Source organism: Arvicanthis niloticus, chromosome 6 (genome assembly GCF_011762505.2).
Source record: "Arvicanthis niloticus isolate mArvNil1 chromosome 6, mArvNil1.pat.X, whole genome shotgun sequence".
NCBI classification, from domain to species: Eukaryota; Metazoa; Chordata; class Mammalia; order Rodentia; family Muridae; genus Arvicanthis; species Arvicanthis niloticus.
The window spans coordinates 61,051,119-61,073,655 of NC_047663.1; the positions used below are offsets into that span (position 1 = coordinate 61,051,119).

The window sequence follows — 22,537 nt, forward strand, 5'->3', positions numbered from 1 at the left end:
AAGACTACATAAGTAGTTAATGATTGCTGGCTCAGTCTCAGCTGCAGATGCTCTCTTAGGCTCATATTTGGTTCTGTCATGTCTATGTATACTTGGAACACCAAGTATATGTGATTTTTTTTTTTTTTTTTGAGTAGTTTACCTACTCATTCCAGATAATGACAAACCAAAGAAGCAATTCCACCCAGTCTATCCTGGAAAACCATTTCTCAAAAATGGTTAGGTTTTATGCTTTATGGATTCTTCTCCTCCTCCTTCACCTTCTTCCTCCTACTCTTCCTCCTCTTCCTTTTTCCTCCTCTACCCTCTCTTCTTCCTCCTTCCTTCTCCTTTTCCTCCTCCTTTTAGATAGTGTCTTACCTTATATAGCCCAGGTATAGAACTATGTAGCTCAGTCTGGCCTTAAACTTGGAATTATCCTGCCTCAACTTCCTAAGTGTTAGGATCACAGGTGTGTGCTACCATACCTGTCTCTGAGCTACTTGACTTGGGAAAAAATTTAACGTTACTGTTTTATGTGTATGTCTATTTTGTGTGTGCACCATGTATATGTAGTGGCCAGAAGAGGTCACTGGATTTCCTGGAAATGGAATTAGTGATGGTTGTGAGCTGCCATATTAGTGTTGAGAATTGAACCATGGTCCTTGAAAGCAACAAGTACTTTTTTGTTGTTGTTGTTTTTTGTTTTTTGAGACAGGGTTTTTCTGTGTAGCCCTGGCTGTCCTGGAACTCACTCTGTAGACCAGTGTAGACCAGGCTGGTCTCGAACTCAGAAATCCACTGCCTGCCAACAAGTGCTTTTAACTACTGAGTTATCTCGTCAGTCTTCAAAAGGAAAAACTGTTTTGGGGGATTTTGGGGGTTTTGTTTTTGTTTTTTTGTTTGTTTGTTTTGGTTTTTTTGGGGTTTTTTTTTGTTTGTTTGTTTGTTTGTTTTTAAGACAGGGTTTCTCTGTGTAGCACTGGCTTTCTTGGAACTCACTCTGTTGACCAGGCTGGCCTCAAACTCAGAGATCTGAGTGCCAAGATCCTGGTGAGGGAATTTTTTTTTTGTGGGGTTTTTTTGTTTGTTTGTTTTTGTTTTTTAAAGATTTATTTATTTAATGTATTCACCATTGATCTCTTCAGACACACCAGAAGAGGGTATCAGAACCCATTGCAGATGGTTGTGAGTCACCATGTGGTTGCTGGGAAGTGAACTCAGGACCTCTGAAAGAGCAGTCAGTGCTCTTAACTACTGAGCCATCTCTCCAGCCCAAGGATTTTTTTTTTTTTTAATTAAATCATTTGAAATGGTAAAATCCACTTCTAATCCAGATTTTTGAGGTTGGAAGGTCCACCTTTAATCTGGGACACACCGTCTGCTGGTATCCTATATGAAGGATGTGAAAGAAGGAAGCTTGCTTTCTTTGCTTGTTTGCTCTCCTAGCAAGTCCATTCTTTCACTGGCATTACAGCCTACTTCCTCAGGCTTCCAGCACATACTGAAGACCAGCTGAGACATTCAGCCTGGTGGACTGAACTACTACTAATTCTTGGACCTTCTGATGGTAGACAGCCATTGTTAGATTAGCTGGACCATGGCCTGTAAACCATTCTAATACCCGCCCCTCTCCCTAATCATGTGTTCCTCTAGAGAACCCTGGCTAATTCAGCAAGACTCCTGTAGGGGTAGCGTTTTAAGTAAAAACTGCCAAGTCAGAGCTCACAGGGCTCTAGGCGACATTAAAGCTTGGGCAACAGCTCTCAGAAGACATAGCTGGGCAGTACAGATAAAGATAAGCCTGTCTCCCCTCTCCTATCCTCAAAGTAAGTTGTGTACATTTCTTTCTACGAGAACATATATTGGATATGGAGATATTTGCCCTGCCCTTGAGTAGCCAGGTATGGCTAAGGAGAGGTAGAAGCCACCGGGGTGCTGACTGAAAGTGTGATCGACCTGGGGAGCCAGATGGAGTAGCTGGTATATCAGATGAGCATGGCCCTGCTCCACTTGGTCCTTTGAGCTCACTGTTTCGGAGAGAGGTGTGTTTGGCCCAGGATGGGGAGACATAAAGGCTTATGGATAGCAGAGAGCTAGATACCACAGTGCCTCCCACAGCACCACTGTATAACCTTGCTCCTTTGAGGAAGTTATACAAACTCTGGGACCCTTTCATGCTGTTTTGGACTAGCTAAGTTTTTTAGTATCCTTAGCGGCTGAATCCCTAGTCCAGTTGGTACTGTTTGGAACAGATGGTGGTGGGCCTTCAGAGAACCTGCCCACTCTATAAAAGGATCTACCACATACTGTTAATTTCTGAGATGTTTACAGATTTAGAAATGTATCTGAAGGACATGCAAATATACTTAGAGGAGCACGAATGGGAAATCGGCCCATGCAGGGGACAGGGGACAGCTCTGAACAATTTGAAGAATTTTGTACTTAGGTAAGTCACAAGTGCCACCTAACGAGGTGACTGAGAACTTTATACAACAGCCTGTGTGTATGTATGTATGTATATATATGTATATGTATGTGTATATATATGTATATATATATACATATATACATATATGTATGTGTGTATATATATATACACATATACATATAACAAAACATATATATATATATATATATATAACAAAACAAGAGTAGCACAGTAACACTAGGCATGATGCCGCACACCTTTAATTCCAGCACTTGGAAGGCAGAGGCAAGGAGATCTCTGAATTTGAAGCCAGCCTGGTCTACATAGTGAATTCCAGGCTACTACATAGTAAGACCCTGTCTCAAACAAACAAACAAACAAAACCCCCAAATACAGGAGTGTCAACTTAGTAGGCACCTTCATGAGTAGGAGAAGGCACACCCAGAAGACATAAGGTTGTTGAATGAGAATTCCAGTGCTGGATTGTGGGAGGTACCTCCCTAAGTTATATATGGGAGAGGTTCCTTAGGTACACACACAATATACAAAGGTCCCACTGCTGTTGGCTGCATACCAGAACCAGAACCAGAACTGGAAGCTCCTTCCTTACTGGCTGATGCTGGCTGGTTGAGAGCACTGTGCAGGCTGCAAGGGGAGAATTCTCGCTGATGATCCTGCTCAGCTGTGGAGCTCATGTCTTACACTGTCAGCATCTCATCCATGCAAAATCTGCACAGGTGCAATAGGGGCATGCTACATGAGTACAAAAGAACTCCATTCTGTGTGGATTTATGACCCACTCCACAGTGGGAACCCATGCTAGGACAAAATCTGTGTTAAAGGAGGTCAAAGGTTTTAGTGGAGAAGCTATTGTTTTCTTGTTAAATGAATATTTTACTAACAAAATATGTTTGCTCCCTCTGGGTCTTTCATTCTTGCTCTTTCTCTTTCTCCCTACCCTACCTCCCTACCTGTCTCCAGTCCTTTTTTTAAAAACAGTATTTCTAACCCAGGCTTGTCTTAAATTCTCTATATGGCTGAATATTCACTATATGAATATATGACCTTGAACTGATTTTCCTGGGATTACAGGTATTTTAGGGTTTTACTGCTGAGACACCGTGACCAAGGCAAGGCTCTTATAAAGACAACATTTAATTGGGGCTGGTTTACAGGTTCAGAGGTTCAGTCCATTATCATCAAGGCAGGAACATGACAGCATCCAGACAGGCATTATGTAGGAAGAACTGAGAGATCTACATCTTATTCTGAAGGCAAACAGGAGAAGACTGGCTTCCAGGCAGCTAGGGAGAGGGTCTTAAAGCCCATGCCCACAGTGACACACCTACTCCAAGGCCATACCTCCAAGTAGTGCCACTCCTTGGGCCAAACATATTCAAACCACTACAGTGCCTCAGTCTGCTTTTCAAATTGGTTTCTTATGTTTGTGCTTATGCCCAGAGGTTTTTGGTGTGATTGGCCTTAGTCAGCAATGCTTCTTTTTGTATTAAAGAGTGGTGGCTACTGTAGAGACACAGTTGATCAAACTCCTGGGAACAAGTGGATATTGAGTTGAAGCAGCCAGTGCTTGGTCCTGAATGCATGAAAATGACTATGCAATCTCTAGCAGTCACCCTCACCAGGACATGGAGCACTGTAGAAGAGGCAGAGGACATGGCATGGCCATTGCATCTGGGAATCAGCAGACATGATCACCTGCATGTTGCCCATGTTCCATAAGTACTCCTAATTAAGTCCATAGGCCATTATGTTAGACTTGGATGGAAGTATTTCTTTGGCCTGTTGTTGCCCTACCTGAGGTAAGTAGAAATAAACTCCCCAGGAGACGTCACCCTGTATCCTAAAAGCTCATGTGTCAAATGCTGATGCCTCTGAGTCTTGCCATTGGGTGGCAGAGCCGCATGGGAGATCTTCAGGTCATTGAGAATTTGCTATCAAAGGAGATTCTGAGACACCCCCCCTCCTTCCTCTTCATCTCACTTTTTGGCTGTGAAGTGGGTCATTTGGCTCAAACTGTGCACCTGCCATGATGATCAGTACCAACTGATCACGGACTGGACCCTATGCAACTAAAATCCAATCACCTTATGGAGAGAATAAACTCTCTCCATAAGGTGATTGCCAGTGATGTCTGTTACAGTGATGGGAAGCCAACACACATGCGTGTTTCCACTCATTTTCCACATGAGAGCATGGGAGCTCTGGGAGCACTCTCCACACGGCCACCTCCACAGTCTTAGCAGCAGACTCTGCTTCCTGTCGCCTAGTGCAAGGGCAGTGTACCTGGGTAACCAGTCCCTGATTTGATCCAGATCAAGTTCTGAGCTAAAGGGCACTGTGGCCTCTGCTTTCAAGAGCAACCCAGGTCTCAGTGCTGTAGGGGAGCTTCTGCTCCTTGCTTCCCTGGTCCTCAGCATCCAGAGGGAAAGATAATACCTTCAGCTCATGACAGCCACAGCCAGCGGAAGAGCACTAGCATGTTAGAGATCTGCCATAACCATACCTCCGGCTGATGCCAGCCCCCTAGACATGTTTGTGTGGATGGTTCAGGAGCTGCTCATACATGATCTCTCTCTAGGAGAATACTGACTGACATCAGACCTTTATTTTTCTCTATATTGAGAATTATTACCAACAGTGTTGAGATAGGGGTGAATGAAAGAAATCCCATGTCTCTCAGGGGCTGGGTCCATGCCCTAGAGGCGATCTCTGGCTGACACCTAGTCTATAATGTCTCCACATTCCAGGTTGTCCAGTTCACTCTGCATGTGGTCGATGAATTGATTGATCTCCTTCACTCGCTTACGGTTCCTCATGATCTCATCTTTGTGAATCTGGGAAATGAAAGGAAAGCCAGGGCACGGTGTCTTTGATAGCTAACATCATTTACTGAGGCCCAAGAGAGGGAGGGAAGATGTTTAACCTCATAGCCCCACCCACAACATGCACTGCTGGTCTCTCTCTGAGGCAGGAGTTACAGATACAATGAGGTATGACTGGGCCAACTACCTTCATTGCAGAATTCTACCAACCCTTATCTCTTTTTTATTTTCTCTACTTTGTTTCTCAAGGAAAATAGCATACTCTGATTGGTGAAACTCAAGCCAGCCAGCTGGGTGGCTTGGCGTTCATTACTCACCTTGTCTACTAGATGTGCACACCAAGAGTTGATTCCAGTCACCAGCTCATCCTCTCGGTTGTCAATCTTCAGGAGGTGGATGTCATGTGATGCCCCAACCGCATTAACAATTGTATCTTTGTCAACAAAAAGCTGGAAAGTGAGAAGGTCCAAATGAGATGATGTGTGTTATTATGCCCTAAGCACAAAGAGACCCCTGGGAGTTCCCAGGCTGTGGGACACACCTAGTGGAGAGCCCATACTGTATCAGTCACTTGGTGCCAGCTCATCCTCAGGCAACAGCCTGCTCCCCAGCCTGAGCTGTGACAGGTGTCGTGCTGCAGTCCCCATTAAAAGCATGTTTTCTCCGGGGAGATGGCAGGTGGCTAGCCAAGGAAGCATTACTAGGGATATCAGTTCTCACAAAGCCTCTTTCTAGGTAGTCCTGAAGCTCTGCCAGTCAGGTCTCGCTGAGGGTCTGCAGGCTGTTCCAACCCTGGGCCCTGTAAGCTGAGAGGTGTCCATGTCCTATATGTCTTCTGCTGCTTCTCACATAAACAAAATCAAGCTTTGGTTCCACTGGGGTCTGCCTTGCCTCGGCTTGTTCCTGGCACTGTTTGGTCCTTATAGAGAGCTAGTGCAACTCTTCACCTTCTAGTGAGCTTGGCAGGCGCTAGATGCAGGCTCTGGCTAGAATGGGGGAAATGCAGCACAGTCATTCCTGGGGGAGGGGAAGCTTGCTTGAGGGTCTGAGGAAGCAGTGCTCCACTCCGAGCCCAAGGTACTTGGAAACACAAGAATGGCAAAGGACCTGGGTGTCCTCTGTTGAGAAACTGTACATAGGGAGCATAACTTATCTGAGGTGCACAGGGTTTCAGGTTTTGCAAGGTTTGACTTTGGAATATCTGCATTGTTTTTCTATAACGTGACCACAAAACAGAAAAACCTGAAACCCCAAATGTACTAAAGTCTATTTGGATTTTTGGGTCAGAGAGAGAGAGAGATACACACCAGTACTTTCTTTGTTTTGCTTCATTTTTTTTTATAGTATCAGCCTAATAATCTCTAAAAATATGTTCTGTCTGATCCTGAAATGTTAGTGTTCCTACATAAGGAAATATTCTTTGATCAAATACCTCCAGGCTCCCAAAGTAAGATTCATGGGGCAAAGAGTGTCCTGAATGCTGTACAAAGTTCTCTGGGAAACAACCTACTTGATTTTCTTTCTCTTGCCTTTTTTCTTTTCAACTTATTGGCCACAGACTCTGGTGCAGAACAATGTCTGTGGGATGTTAGTTTGCCACAGAATGCCATGTGAGAATTGCCAGGTTATCTGATGTGGGACAACGGGTCAGCACAGTCACACCATAGAAATGACAGGAAGCCATTCAGTTCCTTCTAACTCCAGACAGCAGGCCCAGGCTCTGGGAGGGATCAGAATATGAAAACTTGACTGCACTGGGTACTCAGGAGCAAGTGTCCTGAGGTCTAGTAACAGGCTTCTTTTATTTTTGTACCTTTATCTTTAAAGTATATTTAAACATGACCCAAAAATAATACGGATTTTCCCATAAACTCTGCTTGCTTATTACAGTGTTATATAGTAAATAACATTCCATTATACACAAATTAAGATTATGCATAACTGAACAATATTTTATAATATGGTGCACAGGCTTGAAACTATGCAATATTTAATCTTCAAATAGCTCAGGAAAGAACAAACTTTATCATTAAGACTATCACTTTAAAAGAATCTGACCTTAAGTCTCTGCTAGGGTGTTTCACTGAAACCATTCTTTGTTCAAGGAAGAATGCCAGATGCAGGGATGAGAACACATCTACTTAGGCTAATGAATAAAACACTGTGACTAAATGGCCACAATCAAGGTCAGGTCATTAAAAAAAAACAAAACAAAACAGATTCACTCTTCAGTTTGGACACATTGTATATCAATCAGAGCTGGTACCTCAATGAAATAAACGTTTCCTGCAACTTTGAAAGAGTTTCTTGAAAATGGTTACAGAACACACTTTGTAAAGATGACAGGATGATTCCAGGTCCTAGGTTATGCCTGAGATGTGATCCCATCAGGGAGAAGCGCTGACACTGCACATGCATACATGCCCACACATGCTCCCACTCACCATCCTTCGAGCATCTGAGCACTAAGTATAACAGCACTTAAGTTCCAACCAGTGCCCCAGGTTGCAATAGCAATTACAGAGCAAGGAAGATAAAACCCCCACTTTCAGGTTCTAAAATGTCTCTCAGACACTTCATACCCAGCTTGGAGGTTAGTTCACTGGGTTTTCCAAGCAGCAAGCCCCATCTTCAGTTGCTAACTGTCCTGCCACAGCCCCAGAAGAGAAGAGTCTTGAAATGTCTTGGCTTTCCTGTCCTGGGCTGACAGGAAAGTCTCTACCTCCTGAGTGCTGGGATTAAAGACATGTGCCACTACTGCCTGGTTCCCCATGAAGTTTTGAAAGCAGTAATCTATTCCAGTCTTGCTAATGAGTCTAAGACTTTCTTAGCAGAGAGGCAGAGCCCCATGGCCTGGTGCCATGGGTGCCCCCAAAGTGCCTACCAGCTATGGCAACTAGGGAAGGCTGCGGTGCTCACTACAGTCGCAGGCCCAGCACTGTTTATCAGACGAGACTCAGAATTCAGACTCTTGTGCCATCCCCAACTCATATCTGTGAACCTGCCTTGCCCAGTGTTCTCATCCATAATCTCACATGATAACGGTGCTTCCTTTGGTGAGGAAATGAGGTAACGTGGTCAACAGGCTGGAGAGTCGTAATCCTCTAATAAAGAATCTTTGTTCCCAGATACTACAGTACCAGACAGGGAGGGGCCACTTGGTTGAGAGGGAATGCTGGCCTGCCTTTCTGTTAATGACCTCTGGGGTCCAGATTTTACTGTGTGCTATAGTCTCTAGGGAACGAGCATGTTTCAGTGATGTTTTTCACAGGGTGTCACAGACCTAATCCCATGAGGACTGTCAGAGACTTCAGAACCTCTCAGAGGAGACTTGCTTCTTGGTTAGGGCAGGGTAGTGAACTGTATAAGTAGCTTAGGGAGAGCAGGTTGGTGTGACTGTGACCCTGTATCTTGCTGTTATGTTGGGTGTTGGTCCTAGTCTCAGAACAGAGGCTATGGAGTCAAGGCTGCTGGCTTTCTATCTGCATAGGTCAGCCCAGCTCTTGGGAAAGTAAATATTTAGTGAATACATGTTTTCATCCACCCTATTCCAAGATCGCCCCTGGCTGCTGTGCTCGAGGCTCCTGCTAGTGCAAACAGGAGGTCCATGGTGATGAAAAGGCCACCTCTGCCCTCCCTCACAGCGTATGTACAGTATGAATAGTTGTAGAAACAAATCATGGAGCAGAGTTTAGAACTGTGATGAGCTTCTGGCCTGACTGATGGCGTCTGACAGAGAGACAGTAGTTTAAGAGGCACTAAGGGAGGGCCTCTCAGTAGAGCTAACACGTGAGTGGAGATCTGAATGGCAAGGACAAGAAAAGCACATAGAGACTGAGGAGTGAGCATGTCTGCCAGACAGATGGTGTACTGGCTAGTTTTATGTCAACTTGACATAAGCTAGAGTCTTCAGAGAGGAGGGAGCGTCATCTGAGAAAAATGAATCCATGAGATCCAGCTGTTGGGCATTTTCTCAACTAGTGATCAATGGGGGGAGGGCCCAGCCCATTGGAGTGGTGGCACCCCTGGGCTGGTGGTCCTGGGTTCTCTAACAAAGCAGGCTGAGCAAACTATGAGGAGCAAGCCAGTAAGCAGCACCCCTCCATGGCCTCTGCATCAGCTCCTGCCTCCAGGTTCCTGCCGTTTGAGTTCCTGCCTTGATTTCCCTCAGTGATGGACTGTCACCTGGAAGGATAGGCCAAATGAACCCTTTCCTCCCCAAGTTGCCTCGGTCATGCTGTTTCATCACAGCAATAGAAATCGTAAGACAGAATGTTGGTTGAAAGGAGCCTGCCTGATGGATGAGCATCAGAACCAGGGGTGGGGCTGCCAAGGGAGGGAGGCCTAGTCTGGAGTGTCTGAGACCTAAGGGAAGGAACGCTAAGATCATGGTGGGCTGGGAGAGGTGAGGATTGTATAGTCTGGGTTTCTAATAGACCTACCTGTCTGCATATGGAGAATGGTCTATAAGGAGGCAGCAAGGAGCCAGCAGGCAGGCAAAGGGCAACTGGAACATGGCGTGGTGGTAGTGCAGTGGTGTAGAGCAGCTGAGAAACTAAGTTGGGTACGAACAGAAGCAGGCTCCTGAGGGCAAGTATTGGACCTGTGCCCATCCATGCCTGCCTGAAGCCCTTTCCTAAGGCATCCACACGCTGCTGCTGTAGGCTCATAGATGCCTCCTTAGGTGTAGACATGCATTCCTAGTATTCATGTCTATCTGCCCTGGCGGAGACTGGGACAGCCTGGTGGCTGACCAGACATGAAGCTTGTGGGTATACCAGTGTTGCAGCTCTCCACCATTAAGATCCCTGAGGGAAGTTTCTGGCTGTTACCTCTGTTTGTAACTGTGCCGGAAGACTCCATAGACAGGAACTTGGGATAACCACCTGACCATCCTGACACCAACGGTAAGCACCTTGCTCAGCAGTCAAAGCAGGCTACTGTTTCCTTGACATGAAGGAGCGAAGCCTCCAGGAGCTTGCAATGCTTAGACAAGCCATGAGTAGGGCTGGGTTTCACTCATCTATTTGCTGCTCGCCCAGAATGTTCACCATGTGCCAGCCCCTCTCCCCTTACTCACCGCCCGCACATCATCGGGTAAGTCCTCATCCATCTCGCCCTTAAGGATCTTCTCCAGGGTGTTGATGGCGATCTCCAGGAGCTTCTCGTGGTGATGGTTCTCCAAGTCCCGGCACTGAGCGATCCTGCAGTTAGGAGTTAAAGCCAGGGGCAGAGCAGGACAGGTGGCTGGGCCTCTGATGAACAAGGCCATGCCATCCCTACTAGATAGAGAGTCCAGTCTCTGAGCCTTAGAGTCTAAGGGTTCAAGACCTGCCATGAGGTGCTAAGAGGCATCATAGACATTGAGCTGTCACCCACATGCATTGTCAGGTCCCCATATCATTCCTGTCCTCATACTCAGCCATTACTGTCCCCCAGTGCCAGCTCACCTCAGGTTCTCAGTCTGTTTCCCCATCCCCATGACTTCCTAACACTGCCGAAGACCTCCCTGGTTTCCCATAATATCTTACTCCTTCTCCTGTAGCACCTGGAATAAGCTTGAGGATTTGAGTAGCCAGTTCCAAGCTTAGAGCTCCTGGGAGCTTCCAATCTCTGACATGGCCCGATTGTCTCATCTGGAAATCTGTTCTCATGGGCCCATTCTTGGGGCCTTTGCACCACATACTGCTTTTGTTGTCTGGAGTGTCTCTTCTTTCACCTGGTTCCTGTGGTTACCTGCAGGTCTTTGTGTGCATGTGTGTGTGCGCGTGCATGTGCGTGTGTGCCTGTGTGTTTAGGGAGGCCATTGACCCTGTACCTTGCACATCAGTTGCTATCTCAATGACCATGTGCTGGACTCTGAGCTCCAGGATGCTAGAACCTGAGTTCCTTCTGGGTGGTGCTTAGCACTTTGCCTCCAATAAAGGGCTGTTCATGTTTCAAATGTTGGTTTCTAGCCTTAACTATTAGCCTTGCTCCTTTTAACCTGTCCTGTCATCAGTGTGGGTGTGGCCTCATCCTAGCGTGTTTTCCTGTAACAAAAGGTCAGGCAGTGATTCTGAGGTGTCAGTACCCCTATGAACATCACCCACTGAGGAATACATGCAGTCCCTCCGGGCATCCAAACTGGCATTCCAGCCATGCTGGCAATGTTGAGTGTTGAGAACACTTCAGTTCCTGTGGCATATCCTCTATAGTCTACCAAGTCCACATCCTGTGACAGGGAGGGCCTCTCTCCTTGGGTGGAAAGTGGAAGATTTTACATTCCTTTACTTTAAAAAAGGAGATGCCTATGAACTAGAGCCCTGTGGAAAGTGTAAACACTTTCTTGGGGGTGATTCTGCAAATCAATGGGGGGTGGATATTTTGGGTAAGAACTGAAGTATTATCTGAAGTGCTCAGTTTACTCTGCAGTAGGAGCAAAAGGGGGTGTGGCCTGCAGCCACCACTTATTTGCCCAAGACTACTCTCTACTTGCTCTTTCTTTCAGTCCTGGGGATTGAACCCAGGGCCTCAGTTATGCTAAGCAAGTTCTCCACTGAGCTATCCCTTGGTTTTTATTAAAAGCCTAGGCACCTCTGCCTTAGCTGCTCTAGAGGCCGAGACAAACTCAAGAGCCTATGGTGCCTTCCCATGGGGTAAGGTAGGGGTTGTCACAGAAAGGATATAGACTCTGGACATTTTCAATAAATAGTCCCACCAAGTCAGTGATGTTTCTTTCAAATACGTTTATGGTCTCCTGGAAATGATATAAAAGATAGTCAACGTGTGTACCAACATCCTTTGTACACCTCAAATCAAAGACTCTTAAAGGCAAATACCACCCTCCTTGACTTTGTAGGGCAGACGGCTAAGGACTGACACTCTCCCCCTACCGCCACCCCGGCTTCCGGAGCTCTGTTGCTTTTCAGTGTCAGCTCACCACCCCCTTGAATGTTCATGCTGTCACTAGATTGTTTTTTTTTTTTAAGATTTACTTATTGTATGTATATGAATATTTTGCCTACACATATGTATGTGCTGTATGTGCCTGTCTGGTGCCTACAGAAGTTAGAAAGAGGCATTGGATCCTCTAGAACTAGAGCCATAAACTGTTGAGAGCTGCCGTGAGGGTTCTAGGAACCAAATTCAGGTCCTCTGCAGGAGCAACAAGTGCTTTTGAACAATGAGCCATCTCTCCAGCTACTGCCATTGGGCTTTAGTTTTGTTTTGTCTTTTTAATTTACATTTGTGTGTGTGTGTGTGTGTGTGTGTGTGTGTGTGCACATATATAGGTCAGAGGGAAATTTGCAGGAGTCAGTTCTTTCCTTCTACCACATGGGTCCCTGGAATCAAACTCAGGTCATCAGGCTTGGTGGGAAGAACCTTTACTGCTGATCAAGCTCATCTTGCCAGCCCTGTCCTGGGCCTTTTGCCTATGTAACTGCCTTCACAAGGACAATGTATCCTGGCCTCACTCCCTCCTCCCTGAATGAACTCCTTCCTTCTAGGCCTCTCAGCAGCATCTGCCCATCCTCTCCACAAAAGCAACGGAGGGCGATTTCAAGAGTCAACTCTACTCTAGGGAGTTTATTTACTCTTTTGGCCTCTAGTTCCTCAATAAATCTATGTGGTACTATGGTGGCTAGTGGGGTAAATTAGCTACATCATACAAAATGATTTACCACGTATGTGGCAGATCCAGGAGCTTGGGTAAGTGCTGACGGTCACCCTAGACTTCCAACAACTAGCTGCTGTCCCTAGTACTTAACAAAGCACTTGGTGCCCAAACAGATCTCAGTGTTGTCAAGAGAATAATAAGAATGTGATTAGGAACCCTCCTCCCCTGGAAGACGCTTTCCTGACCCTTCATAGATCTCTCAGCACAGATGCAGGGCATCACAGGAGCCCAAAGTCTGTCTGTAGGCCTTACAAAAACGAGTTTATTCTTGTGTGTGTGTGTGTGTGTGTGTGTGTGTGTGTGTGTGTGTGTGTATGCACGCACACACAGCATTTTGGTGAATACAAGTAAGGTTGCTGGAAGCAGGGACAAGCATCTTCCAGCCTCAGGTGACTGGCAACATGGCCAGGACAAGAGCATGGACCTTCAGTGTTTGATTACTGAAAAGAATCTCCCTGCGTGAAAGGCCTGGGAGCCCGCAGCAGCCCTCCCCTGCACGCACTGCTTCTGCAGCACTTGAGCAGAGCAATTCCCCATGGGAAATAAGCGGCTGCTGTGCTGTGTGACAGTGGATCTATCCTGCGTAGGAAGTGCCATTTGATGTGTGAGGAATTGATTAGTCTCTTGGACCGGCTGTGACAACATCTGAGGAGGTCCAATTCATCACACCGCATACAGCACTCCCCACCCCAGCCTGGCTGCCTGCAAACACACAAGTCACCCTGGCCACAGATGCTCTTGAGATGCCTGTGCTTTTCATTTTCCCAAGTCAGGGCCAAGTGACAGGCTCCGCACATGGCCTACCCTGAGACAGCAGGCACAGGCTGCAACACTGATGAGTCTTTGTTTGGCTCCCGAGCGCAGGTCCACCTGTCTTGTAAGCTCCTGAACTTCCCCTTGGGTCTAATAAGAAATCTGTACTCTGCTGAGACTGTTCTAGGATGGAGGAGGGGAGATTTTCGGAGGACTAAGTTCACCTCTTATTCTCCACAAGAATCTTTTCCCAGGCAGCAGAGAGAGCAGTGTGTTCCTTTTCCTCTCTTTTTCTCTCTCTGTTTCTCTGTCTCTTCTCTCTCTCCCCTTCCCTCTCCCTCTCTCTCTTGCATTGCTGAGGATGGAACCCAGGGACTTGTCTGTGCTAAGCAAGCACCGAGCTACACTATCAGCCCCTGACTTTAATGTATTTTAATAATTTTGGTAAGAACTAATTGTGTGTGTGTACTTGTGCATGCATTTGCATATGTGCATGTTCACACGCTCATGTTCATCCTATGGTGGGGTGCACATGTGTCTGTGGCCCTGTGTGCACACTGGATGAAGGCAAAGGCCAACCTCAGGCACCATTCGCCTTTTTTTCTCTCACTGGCCTGGAACTCTTCCATGTTTGCTAAGCTGTTTGGCCAGTGAGTGCTAGTGATCCACTAGTCTCCTCCTGTCCAGTCCTCTCCTGTGTGTCCACTGGGTCACACTGGACACACGGGAGAGGAGTCTGTGGAGGGCATGCTTGCAGTGTTCTGAAGCTGAGTGTGGAGGCCCCCGGATATATGCCAGTCTGGCTCTACCTCCAGCTGCTCCACCAGCTGCATCTCCAGTGTCATGAGTGTGTTGAACAGCTCATTGATGCTCTCAGTACACTCCGTCAGCTTCTTCTCAATGTTGGGCAGATCATTCTCTTCCCGGATGGCATTTAAGTTCTACAAACAGAAATCCACACTTGGGGACTTAGTAGTTAACCATGTAGTAGTATGCGATGATTTGGTTTTATGGGTAAAAACTTGGAGTCTCGAGAGGAAGTGCCAAGTTCAAGTATCAGTCTGCCATGTGCTAGCTCCGAAAGCTTTGGGGATGCTGCCTGCTGCTCTGGCACACTGTATACAAAGGTACCTGAATGTGGCAAGCACGAAAAAAGCCCTCAGACCTACCCTTACCTCCCTGGAAGAAGACGAGATTCCTGGCAAGGTTCTTTCCCAGTGCCAGGAGGAGGGAAGACATTCTTATCAGGAGACATGGGGGCCAAGGCTGGGGGCAGTCTGTGCAAATCAAGCTTTAAAAACAGATTCAGAGGGCTGAATAGACGGCTCAGCAGTTAAAAACACTCGCTACTCTTCCAAAGGACCTGGGTTCAATTCCCAGCACTTGTAACTGTAAATCCTGTTCCTGAGACTCTGATGCCCTCTTCTGGCCTCTCTGGGCACCAGGCATGCAAGCAGTACACACACACACACACACACACACACACACACACACACACACACACACACATGCAGGCAAAAACCTGTACGCATAAAATAGAAATAATAATAATAGAATAATAATAATTAACTCATACCAGGCATGATGGCACATGTGCGAAATCCCAGCACTTGTGAGGCAGAGAGAGCAAATGCAGGAGGATCAGGAGTTTGAGGCCAGCCTAAGATTTGTAGTTTGGGGCTGAAATGAGACCCTGTGCCAAAAACCCACAAACCAAAACTCAGAAACCATACAAAAGAAAGGAAGAAAGAAAGAAAGAAAGAAAGAAAGAAAGAAAGAAAGAAAGAAAGAAAGAAAACCCTAGAAAGAAGCAAAATTAAACCTTACCAGCAAATCATATCTCTACTAACCACAGCCGTGTTCTCAGAGCTTTATACACTTGTCCAGTCTGCTATGATCATTGCCACACAATCATATCTCGGTCAGTGACATGCTGCATGGATGACAGTGGCCCCATCAGACAGGGATGCTCAAAAGTTCCAACTACCTAGCAATATCATGGTGTTCCCACAGTGACAATCACCTAGTGACATACTTCTCCGAACGTATCACCAGCACAAAGTGATGTATTATCATGTAGGAAGCTTCCAGCCCTGCTTTTTGCTGTTGCTTATTTTTGTTTTTTTTTTGAGATAGGGTCTCATGCATTCAAGGCAGGCCTTGAACTTATTGTGTAGTCAATGATGACCTTAAACTTTGATATTCCTGCCTCTGCCTCCCAAGTTCTAGGATTACAGGCCTGGACTACTACACCTGCTTTATGCAGTGTACCCATATAAGGGCAGGTAAACTTGTGAAATAAAAGTTGCACACGCATCACTGGGCTTGAAGACCAGGTGTGTACAAGGCCTAATTGGGTAGATGGACAGGAAGAACACAGGACCAAGCAGTAGGAGGGCGGCTGTGAGGGGACAAACTTGGAGCGCTCAGAGCCATGTGTCCTGGGAACTTCTACAATGTGGCCTCAACTTAGGCTGAGCATTGGAGGCACCTGGGAAGCTCAGGAAACTCCCAAAGTTAGATCATACCCCAGCACCCTGAGTGTGTTTACCTGGACCTAGGATGAGCTATTTCTAGGACAGCTTCTGGTGGACTGAGATACAGGTGGGGTGCTCTGAGTTGGGCTTAGCAGGGTCCATGACCTGCCTCTCTCCAGAGGGACTTGTTTCTAGGGTGAGTCAGGCCCCAACCTGGTCCTCAGAAGGTGCAAATGGATGGCATATACGCCTCCCAAACCTAATGTATCTAGGAGCCAGGGAAGAAATGCCAGGAAAGAAGTGGGTGGACAAGAACTGGGGACTTGTCCAGTCCAGAGAGGTCAATCCTAATGACAAGTGTCTCCAGATAAACCGGAAATCACACATTGTCTTTCTGTGAAATTTTCTGTTTCCACTGTGTGTGTGTGTGTGTGTGTGTGTGTGTGTGTGTGTGTGTGTGTGAGAGAGAGAGAGAGAGAGAGAGAGAGAGACAGAGAGAGAGAGAGAGAGAGAGCGCACATATCATGTAGGTACATGCTGTGGTCAGGAAACAACTTCATGAGGTGGTTAACCTCGCACCTTGTTGAGGCAGGTTCTCTCCTGTTTCTTTCTTTCTTTCTTTCTTTCTTTCTTTCTTTTTTTTTTTATTTTATTTTTTTTTTTTTTTTGTTTTTCGAGACAGGGTCTCTCTGTGTAGTCCTGGCTGTCCTGGAACTCACTCTGTAGACCAGGCTGGGCTCGAACTCAGAAATCCGCCTGTCTCTGCCTCCCAAGTGCTGGGATTAAAGGCGTGCGCCACCACCGCCCAGCTTCTCTCCTGTTTCTGCTGCAGCATATTGCTATGCACTGAAGGCTAGCTGGCCTACAAGCTTCTGGAAGAGTCTCTCTCTGCTTCCCATTGTCAACAGGAGTGCTGAAATAACAGAGGCCCACCACCACATCTCACTTGGTATGCATGTTTGAAGGACTGAACTCAGGTTGTCAGGCTTTCAAGGCCAGGGCCTTTTACCTGCTGAACCATCCCCTGCCCTTTGACTAGGTTTTTGAGGAAAACGCAGGCTTTCTCCTTAGCTTTCACAAAGACCTGCAATTTAAAATGAATGAAGAGTTCTGGGCTGGGAAGACAGCTCAAAGGGTAAAAGCATTTGCTGCCCAAACCTGACAACTTGAGTTTGAGCCCTGGATTCCATGGTGCAAGGAGCAAACCAACTTCTGAAAGCTGTCCTCTGATGCTGTGGCATGCATGCACTAGTAACACATGTAAACACACACACACACACACACACACACACACACACACACACAGAGAGAGAGAGAGAGAGAGAGAGAGAGAGAGAGAGAGAGAGAGAGAGAGAGAGAGAGATAAAATTTTTAAAAAAGAATTCTGCTTTACCCCAGCCATGGTGGCAAGGGCTTATAATCTCAGCTTCTTGCCGATGGAGGCAGGAGGACCCCAAGCTCAAAGCTATCCTGGACAACTTAGTAAGACTAGTATCAAGATATATATATATATATCAGTTTCTGATACCTAAAACTGTCTCATTTCCAGGATGATGGCTTTGTTAGGCCTTAGTGATCTATAGCCAACCACGTCCCGATTCTTCTAACTCACAGGCTCCCCTCTGCCAAACAACCTTCTGAGATAAATACCAAGGAGCCTCCCTCCCCTTGAGGCTCTTCCTTCCCCCGCTAGACCCCAGCTGCTTCTCATCTACACTGTTCTCTATCAGAACCTCATAGCTGATGTCTCCAAGCCGCCTACCTCACCCCACTTCTGCTCTGCTTTGTCTAATGAGCAAGTGGAGCCTGGTACCATTTCCCTTGTCCCTCCACAAAAGTGGCACCAGGAAATAATGCAGGGTCCAGAGAGGCAGAGTATGGGCTATATTTATCCCCAAAGTGAATGACAAAGAGTCCTGCTTCCTCACCGTCACTTCCAGGGGAAATGCCCAGCCCAGTTTTTGGGGAACAGAACATGTGTTTTCCTCTGCTTACCCAGAGCATCAGAAGAAACGCTCAATGCATCAAATCCATTACACCCGGACATCTTCCTTCCCCGAGCTCAGTCCAGTGCCTGCAAGTCTTTATAAAGGTTCAGCATCCCAACTCCACAGTTGGACCATTGCCCCTCGTTCCAAGACCGTAAAGGGTCTTGAGGATGATTCTCAGTATACCCTCCCCCTGCTTCTGTTCCAGATCTCATTCCCGGTCTCTTTTTGGTGTTCGTTGTTTTGAGACAGAAATTTCCTGTGTCCTAGGCTGTCCTGGAATTCACTCTGCAGTCCATGCTGGCCTCAGCTCACATCAGGCCTCTCGCTACAGCCTCCCGAGTGTTGGGATCACAGCATGCACCACCATGCCCAGTTCCTCCTAATATTGTACATGGATTTGGGAATGCTCTAAATTGTATGTCTTTGGGATGAGTATGTCCATTCTCACTCTAAGAGTCTGAATTGAGCTTTACCAAAGCCATATGAGTATGGCAAAGTCTACCCTTTGACTGTCACACACATATTACCATCTGCACAATCATGAAGGACCTAGTACTCATTGTCTTCAGTTAGCTTCCCACCACCCCAGGGAAAGCACTCTCCAAGTGTGGTAGGGAGGATATTGCTTAAAGACTATACATTCAAGAACATGATAGACGAAGTCCTTCAACATCCTTTCCCTTGGTTCTTCCAAGATCCCAGTGTCCTGATAACTCTCCTGGCTTGAGCATCAGTGATAACACAGTAGAGTAAGAAATAGAAATTGAGAGATCAGTCCAGGGAAGATATTAATGAGATCAGAAATGACAAGTGGCTATCCAAAGGGCATATCACACCTAATTGCAATGCAGGCTGTGTCTGTATGTGAATATTTCATTGAGAGCCAAACCCCCCAGTCTCTTTGTGCTAGGCAAGCACTCTACAACATCCCTGGTCTTCTTTCATTCATTAATTAATTTTTGAGACCGGGTCTCATTATGCAGCCCTAGGTGCCCTAGAATTTGTTATATATAGATCAGGCTAATCTGAAACTAACAGAGATCCACTTGCTTCTGCCTCTCAAATGCTGAGATTAAAGATATAAGGTGTCCATTACTCCTGGCTCTTCTTTTTATTTTGAGACAGGGTCTCACTAAGTTGCCCAGGCTGGCCTTGAATTTATAATCTTCCTTCCTCAGATTCCCAAGTACCTGGGATTACATGCCTACTCCACCAGGCTCAGCCAGAACTGTCTGCTTCTTGCCATTACATAGTTACCTCTCTGAGGGCTGACCCTCATCTTGACACCATCATTGTAGCCTTGGTGCCTCCCTTAGTATCGAGCGGTACTGAGTAAATACATCTTAAATTACCCAGGAGGACACAGAGTTAGTCCTAAACGCTGTTCCACGGCAGCTACCAAAGTGGGTTTAACCATTGCCTGGCATGTTAGCCAACATCTAACGTTACCTGCCATATTTCTCAGTGTGATCAGTTAGCCCTAAGCATTAAATAAAGAATATGAGAGAATGAAAAAGGGCTGAGGGTGTTGTTCAGCGGTGGAGTACTTGTCTAGTAAATGGAATGTCCCAGGCTCTAGCTCTAGTGACAAACACCATTAATACTAAGAACACCACCTGTTTTATAAATAACTCCACCTAGGCCAGGCACAGTTGTATCTATGGTCCCAGTTACTGGAGAGGCTGAGGAAGTGGGATTGCTTAAATCCAGGAATTTGATGTGAGCCTGGGCAATAGTGTGAGACTTTATCTCTAAAAATAGCATTATTGTTATTACTTAAAAATTTAAAACTTAATTTAAAAATAACAATAGTGGCACAATTTGCCTTAATTACAGCAGGTGGATCTCTGTGAGTTCGAGGCCAGCCTGGTCTACAGGGTGAGTTCCAGAACATCTAGGGCTACATTGCTTGAAAAACAAACAAACAAAATAATAGCCAAAAGTTCTTTTAAATGACTCCTACTTGGCTGAAGCCTGAGCACTGGGCCTTCAAGCTTGCTGCTTGCTCTGCTGGGATATGGGCCCCAGGAATCTCTAAAGCTTCCTGGCCCTTCTCTGGAAGTGTATCTTTCCAGAGTTGTAGGTCATCCCTGACCACTTTGCTCACTCAGGTAAAAAAGGTTTCAGCCCATGGCTGAGTACCTTACAAGGTGGGGGCTGCTAAGGTCTGGAAGCACGTGTATCAGCTAGGTGGAGTGGCTCTAAGAAATGCCTGCTGAGTGAATGACTGACCCAAAGAAAGCCTAGGGTGTTATCATTAGCACCACTGTAGTAGTGGTACAGATAATACCACTGCTAACACTGATGATGATGAGATGGGGTAACCTTGAATCTTAGGGGTATCTGATGTGAGGGAGAGCCACTCTGCTGGTTCAGTGCAGCTGTATGTGGTGCCATTTGGTGAAGTTGTGATCCTTGGCACATGGACATAGACTCTAGGCCTCAGGGGCCACCATAGGACATGGGCATTGCAGCCCCTCCTGGTACCCTGGCATAAGACAAGGGAACTTACCAGCAAGTGCTTTTCCTCAAACTTGGCAACCTTGAGCTTGCCCTGGTCCTGGTTTTCCTGGATGGCCTCCTGTATACACTCATTGAAAGTGTCTAACTCTAGCGTTCGCTTTTCTTGCTGATTCAGGCCGTACTCGAAAATGTTCAGGCAGATGATGACAAATTTGTCCTTGTAGGTAAGCGGCTGTTAAGGAAGCTTGGGGCTCAAGGTCAGGCTACTAGGATGATGACAAACATTATGACAATTGCTTGCAGAACACACCATGGAAACACTGAGGAGGCTACAGGTGGTCCTTTTGACAGAAGAAGAAACTGAGGAGCCACAAAACTAGGGTTTGCAGTTTGGAGCTTTGGTGGTCATGGCATCTCTATCCTAAGGAACTCAGGAACAGGGTAACGGCCCTAGAAGAGATTTCCAGAGGACTTGGGGTGTAGGGAAGAGCTAGAAGCAGCCTGGCCAGGGCAATGAGTTAGAGTACTTTTATTTTTTCTGTCTCTGATGTGGCACCCAGAAGGGCCCTTCTGGGAGGGGCCTGGCTTGTGGCTCATCTGAGCTGAGAGAGGAACTAGGTGGTCTAGGTTCAAATTATGGCTCTGATGCTGCTTCTGGGACCCACCTTAGCAACTGACCTCTCTGGCCTCAGTGTCCTTGCCTCAACTAAGAGCACTGAGGAAGCCACCACAAAGGGTTCTTTGGAGGGAGGGTGTGATGACATATACTTTTAATTTCTGAATTCATGGGGCAGAGGCATGAGGCAGAACTCTGTAAGTTCCAAGCTAGCTAGGGCTGTAACAGTGAGACCTTGTCTCAAACAAACAAAACAAAACCAAACCAAAAGCATGTCCTTGGAAAGAGTCCTAGGGCTCAGGCAGGCAAAACCCATAGGATCTTGGGGATCTAGTGGGAATGTGTTCAGGAGATGGAATGCCTTTCACACAAATACCTCAACTTCACAGTGCTTTTGTCAAGAACATAGGTCCCTAAGGAAGAGGGGTGGCCAGCAAGGAGAAGTCCTGTCTCACTCTCCTCGCAGTGTTTGGGTTCTGGGTAGATACCCACTGAGAAGGCTTCAGTGCAGCCTCTGAGGTCTGGGCTCTGCCTTTAGGAGCTCACCAAAGCTGGCCAAGGAGCTGGGAGGGCCATGGATGGAGGCTCTAACACAGGAGCTGTGTATGGCAGGAGCCATCACAGGGTCAGCCAGTCAGGAAAAGGACCTGTGAGACAGGAAAAGGACCAGCTGTACCTCATGACTGCTGCTGGCACTGTGATCTTACACACTGCAGTAACCTTCCATTCCTGGGAATCCTCATCTTTCCCAAATTGCATTTCTAGTTTCACAGCTTATTCCCAAATCACACTTCCTTCATTAGAGATTCATCTTTGTATTCTTTCTGGAGGCTGACACTGGTGTTGGCGGCCCCACAGACCAATCTGGGACTGGCTGTTTCAATTCTCAGACCCCAGGTACAACCCACCCCCCATCCCCACCCATCTCCTGCTTACCACTGAAGCACATGGTTTGGTTGTCATGACCACTGCCACTATGTATAACAAGTACTTAGTGTTTCCTCCTCGGGCTCTGACCAACAAGGGGACAAATGCAAGCTCTTAGGCCCCACAGATGAATGATCCCATACAAATTGCTTAACCTCTGGGGTTACTAATGGCAGCTACCTTGTGGGGGTGCTTAAAGGAATGTGGACCAAGAGCAGTAATGTAGCCAGTGAAGATCCTTGATATAGAAACACATTTTCTACTTCCACCTCAGAAAACCCAGCTAGCCAGGAATGGTAGACAGAGCCAGAAGCTATGACTCAATGTGCCTTCAGAAATCTAGACAGCACTGTTCCTTCCACAAAGCCCAACTGGCCTGACTGAAAAGGCCTTTTGC

General features: G+C 46.6%; 1 protein-coding gene across 5 annotated transcripts in view; it reads right to left on the reverse strand.

The window, feature by feature from the left end:
* Positions 1-3,547: 3,547 nt before the first annotated feature.
* Positions 3,548-22,537, reverse strand: part of Drc3 (dynein regulatory complex subunit 3) — a 41,506-nt gene continuing 22,516 nt past the window's right edge. For 4 of the 5 annotated variants that reach the window (XM_076936713.1, XM_076936716.1, XM_076936714.1 and 1 more), the window contains 3 exons: positions 20,647-20,821; positions 14,476-14,607; positions 10,377-11,992 (listed from right to left, as the gene is read on the reverse strand). In XM_076936713.1, the coding sequence (XP_076792828.1) occupies positions 11,864-11,992; positions 14,476-14,607; positions 20,647-20,821 (436 nt within the window). In that variant the 3' untranslated portion in view covers positions 10,377-11,863. Of the gene's footprint in view, positions 5,266-5,570; positions 5,703-10,333; positions 11,993-14,475; positions 14,608-20,646; positions 20,822-22,537 lie in introns of those variants that run through there. The other variant, XM_034506787.2, reaches the window with a different exon arrangement.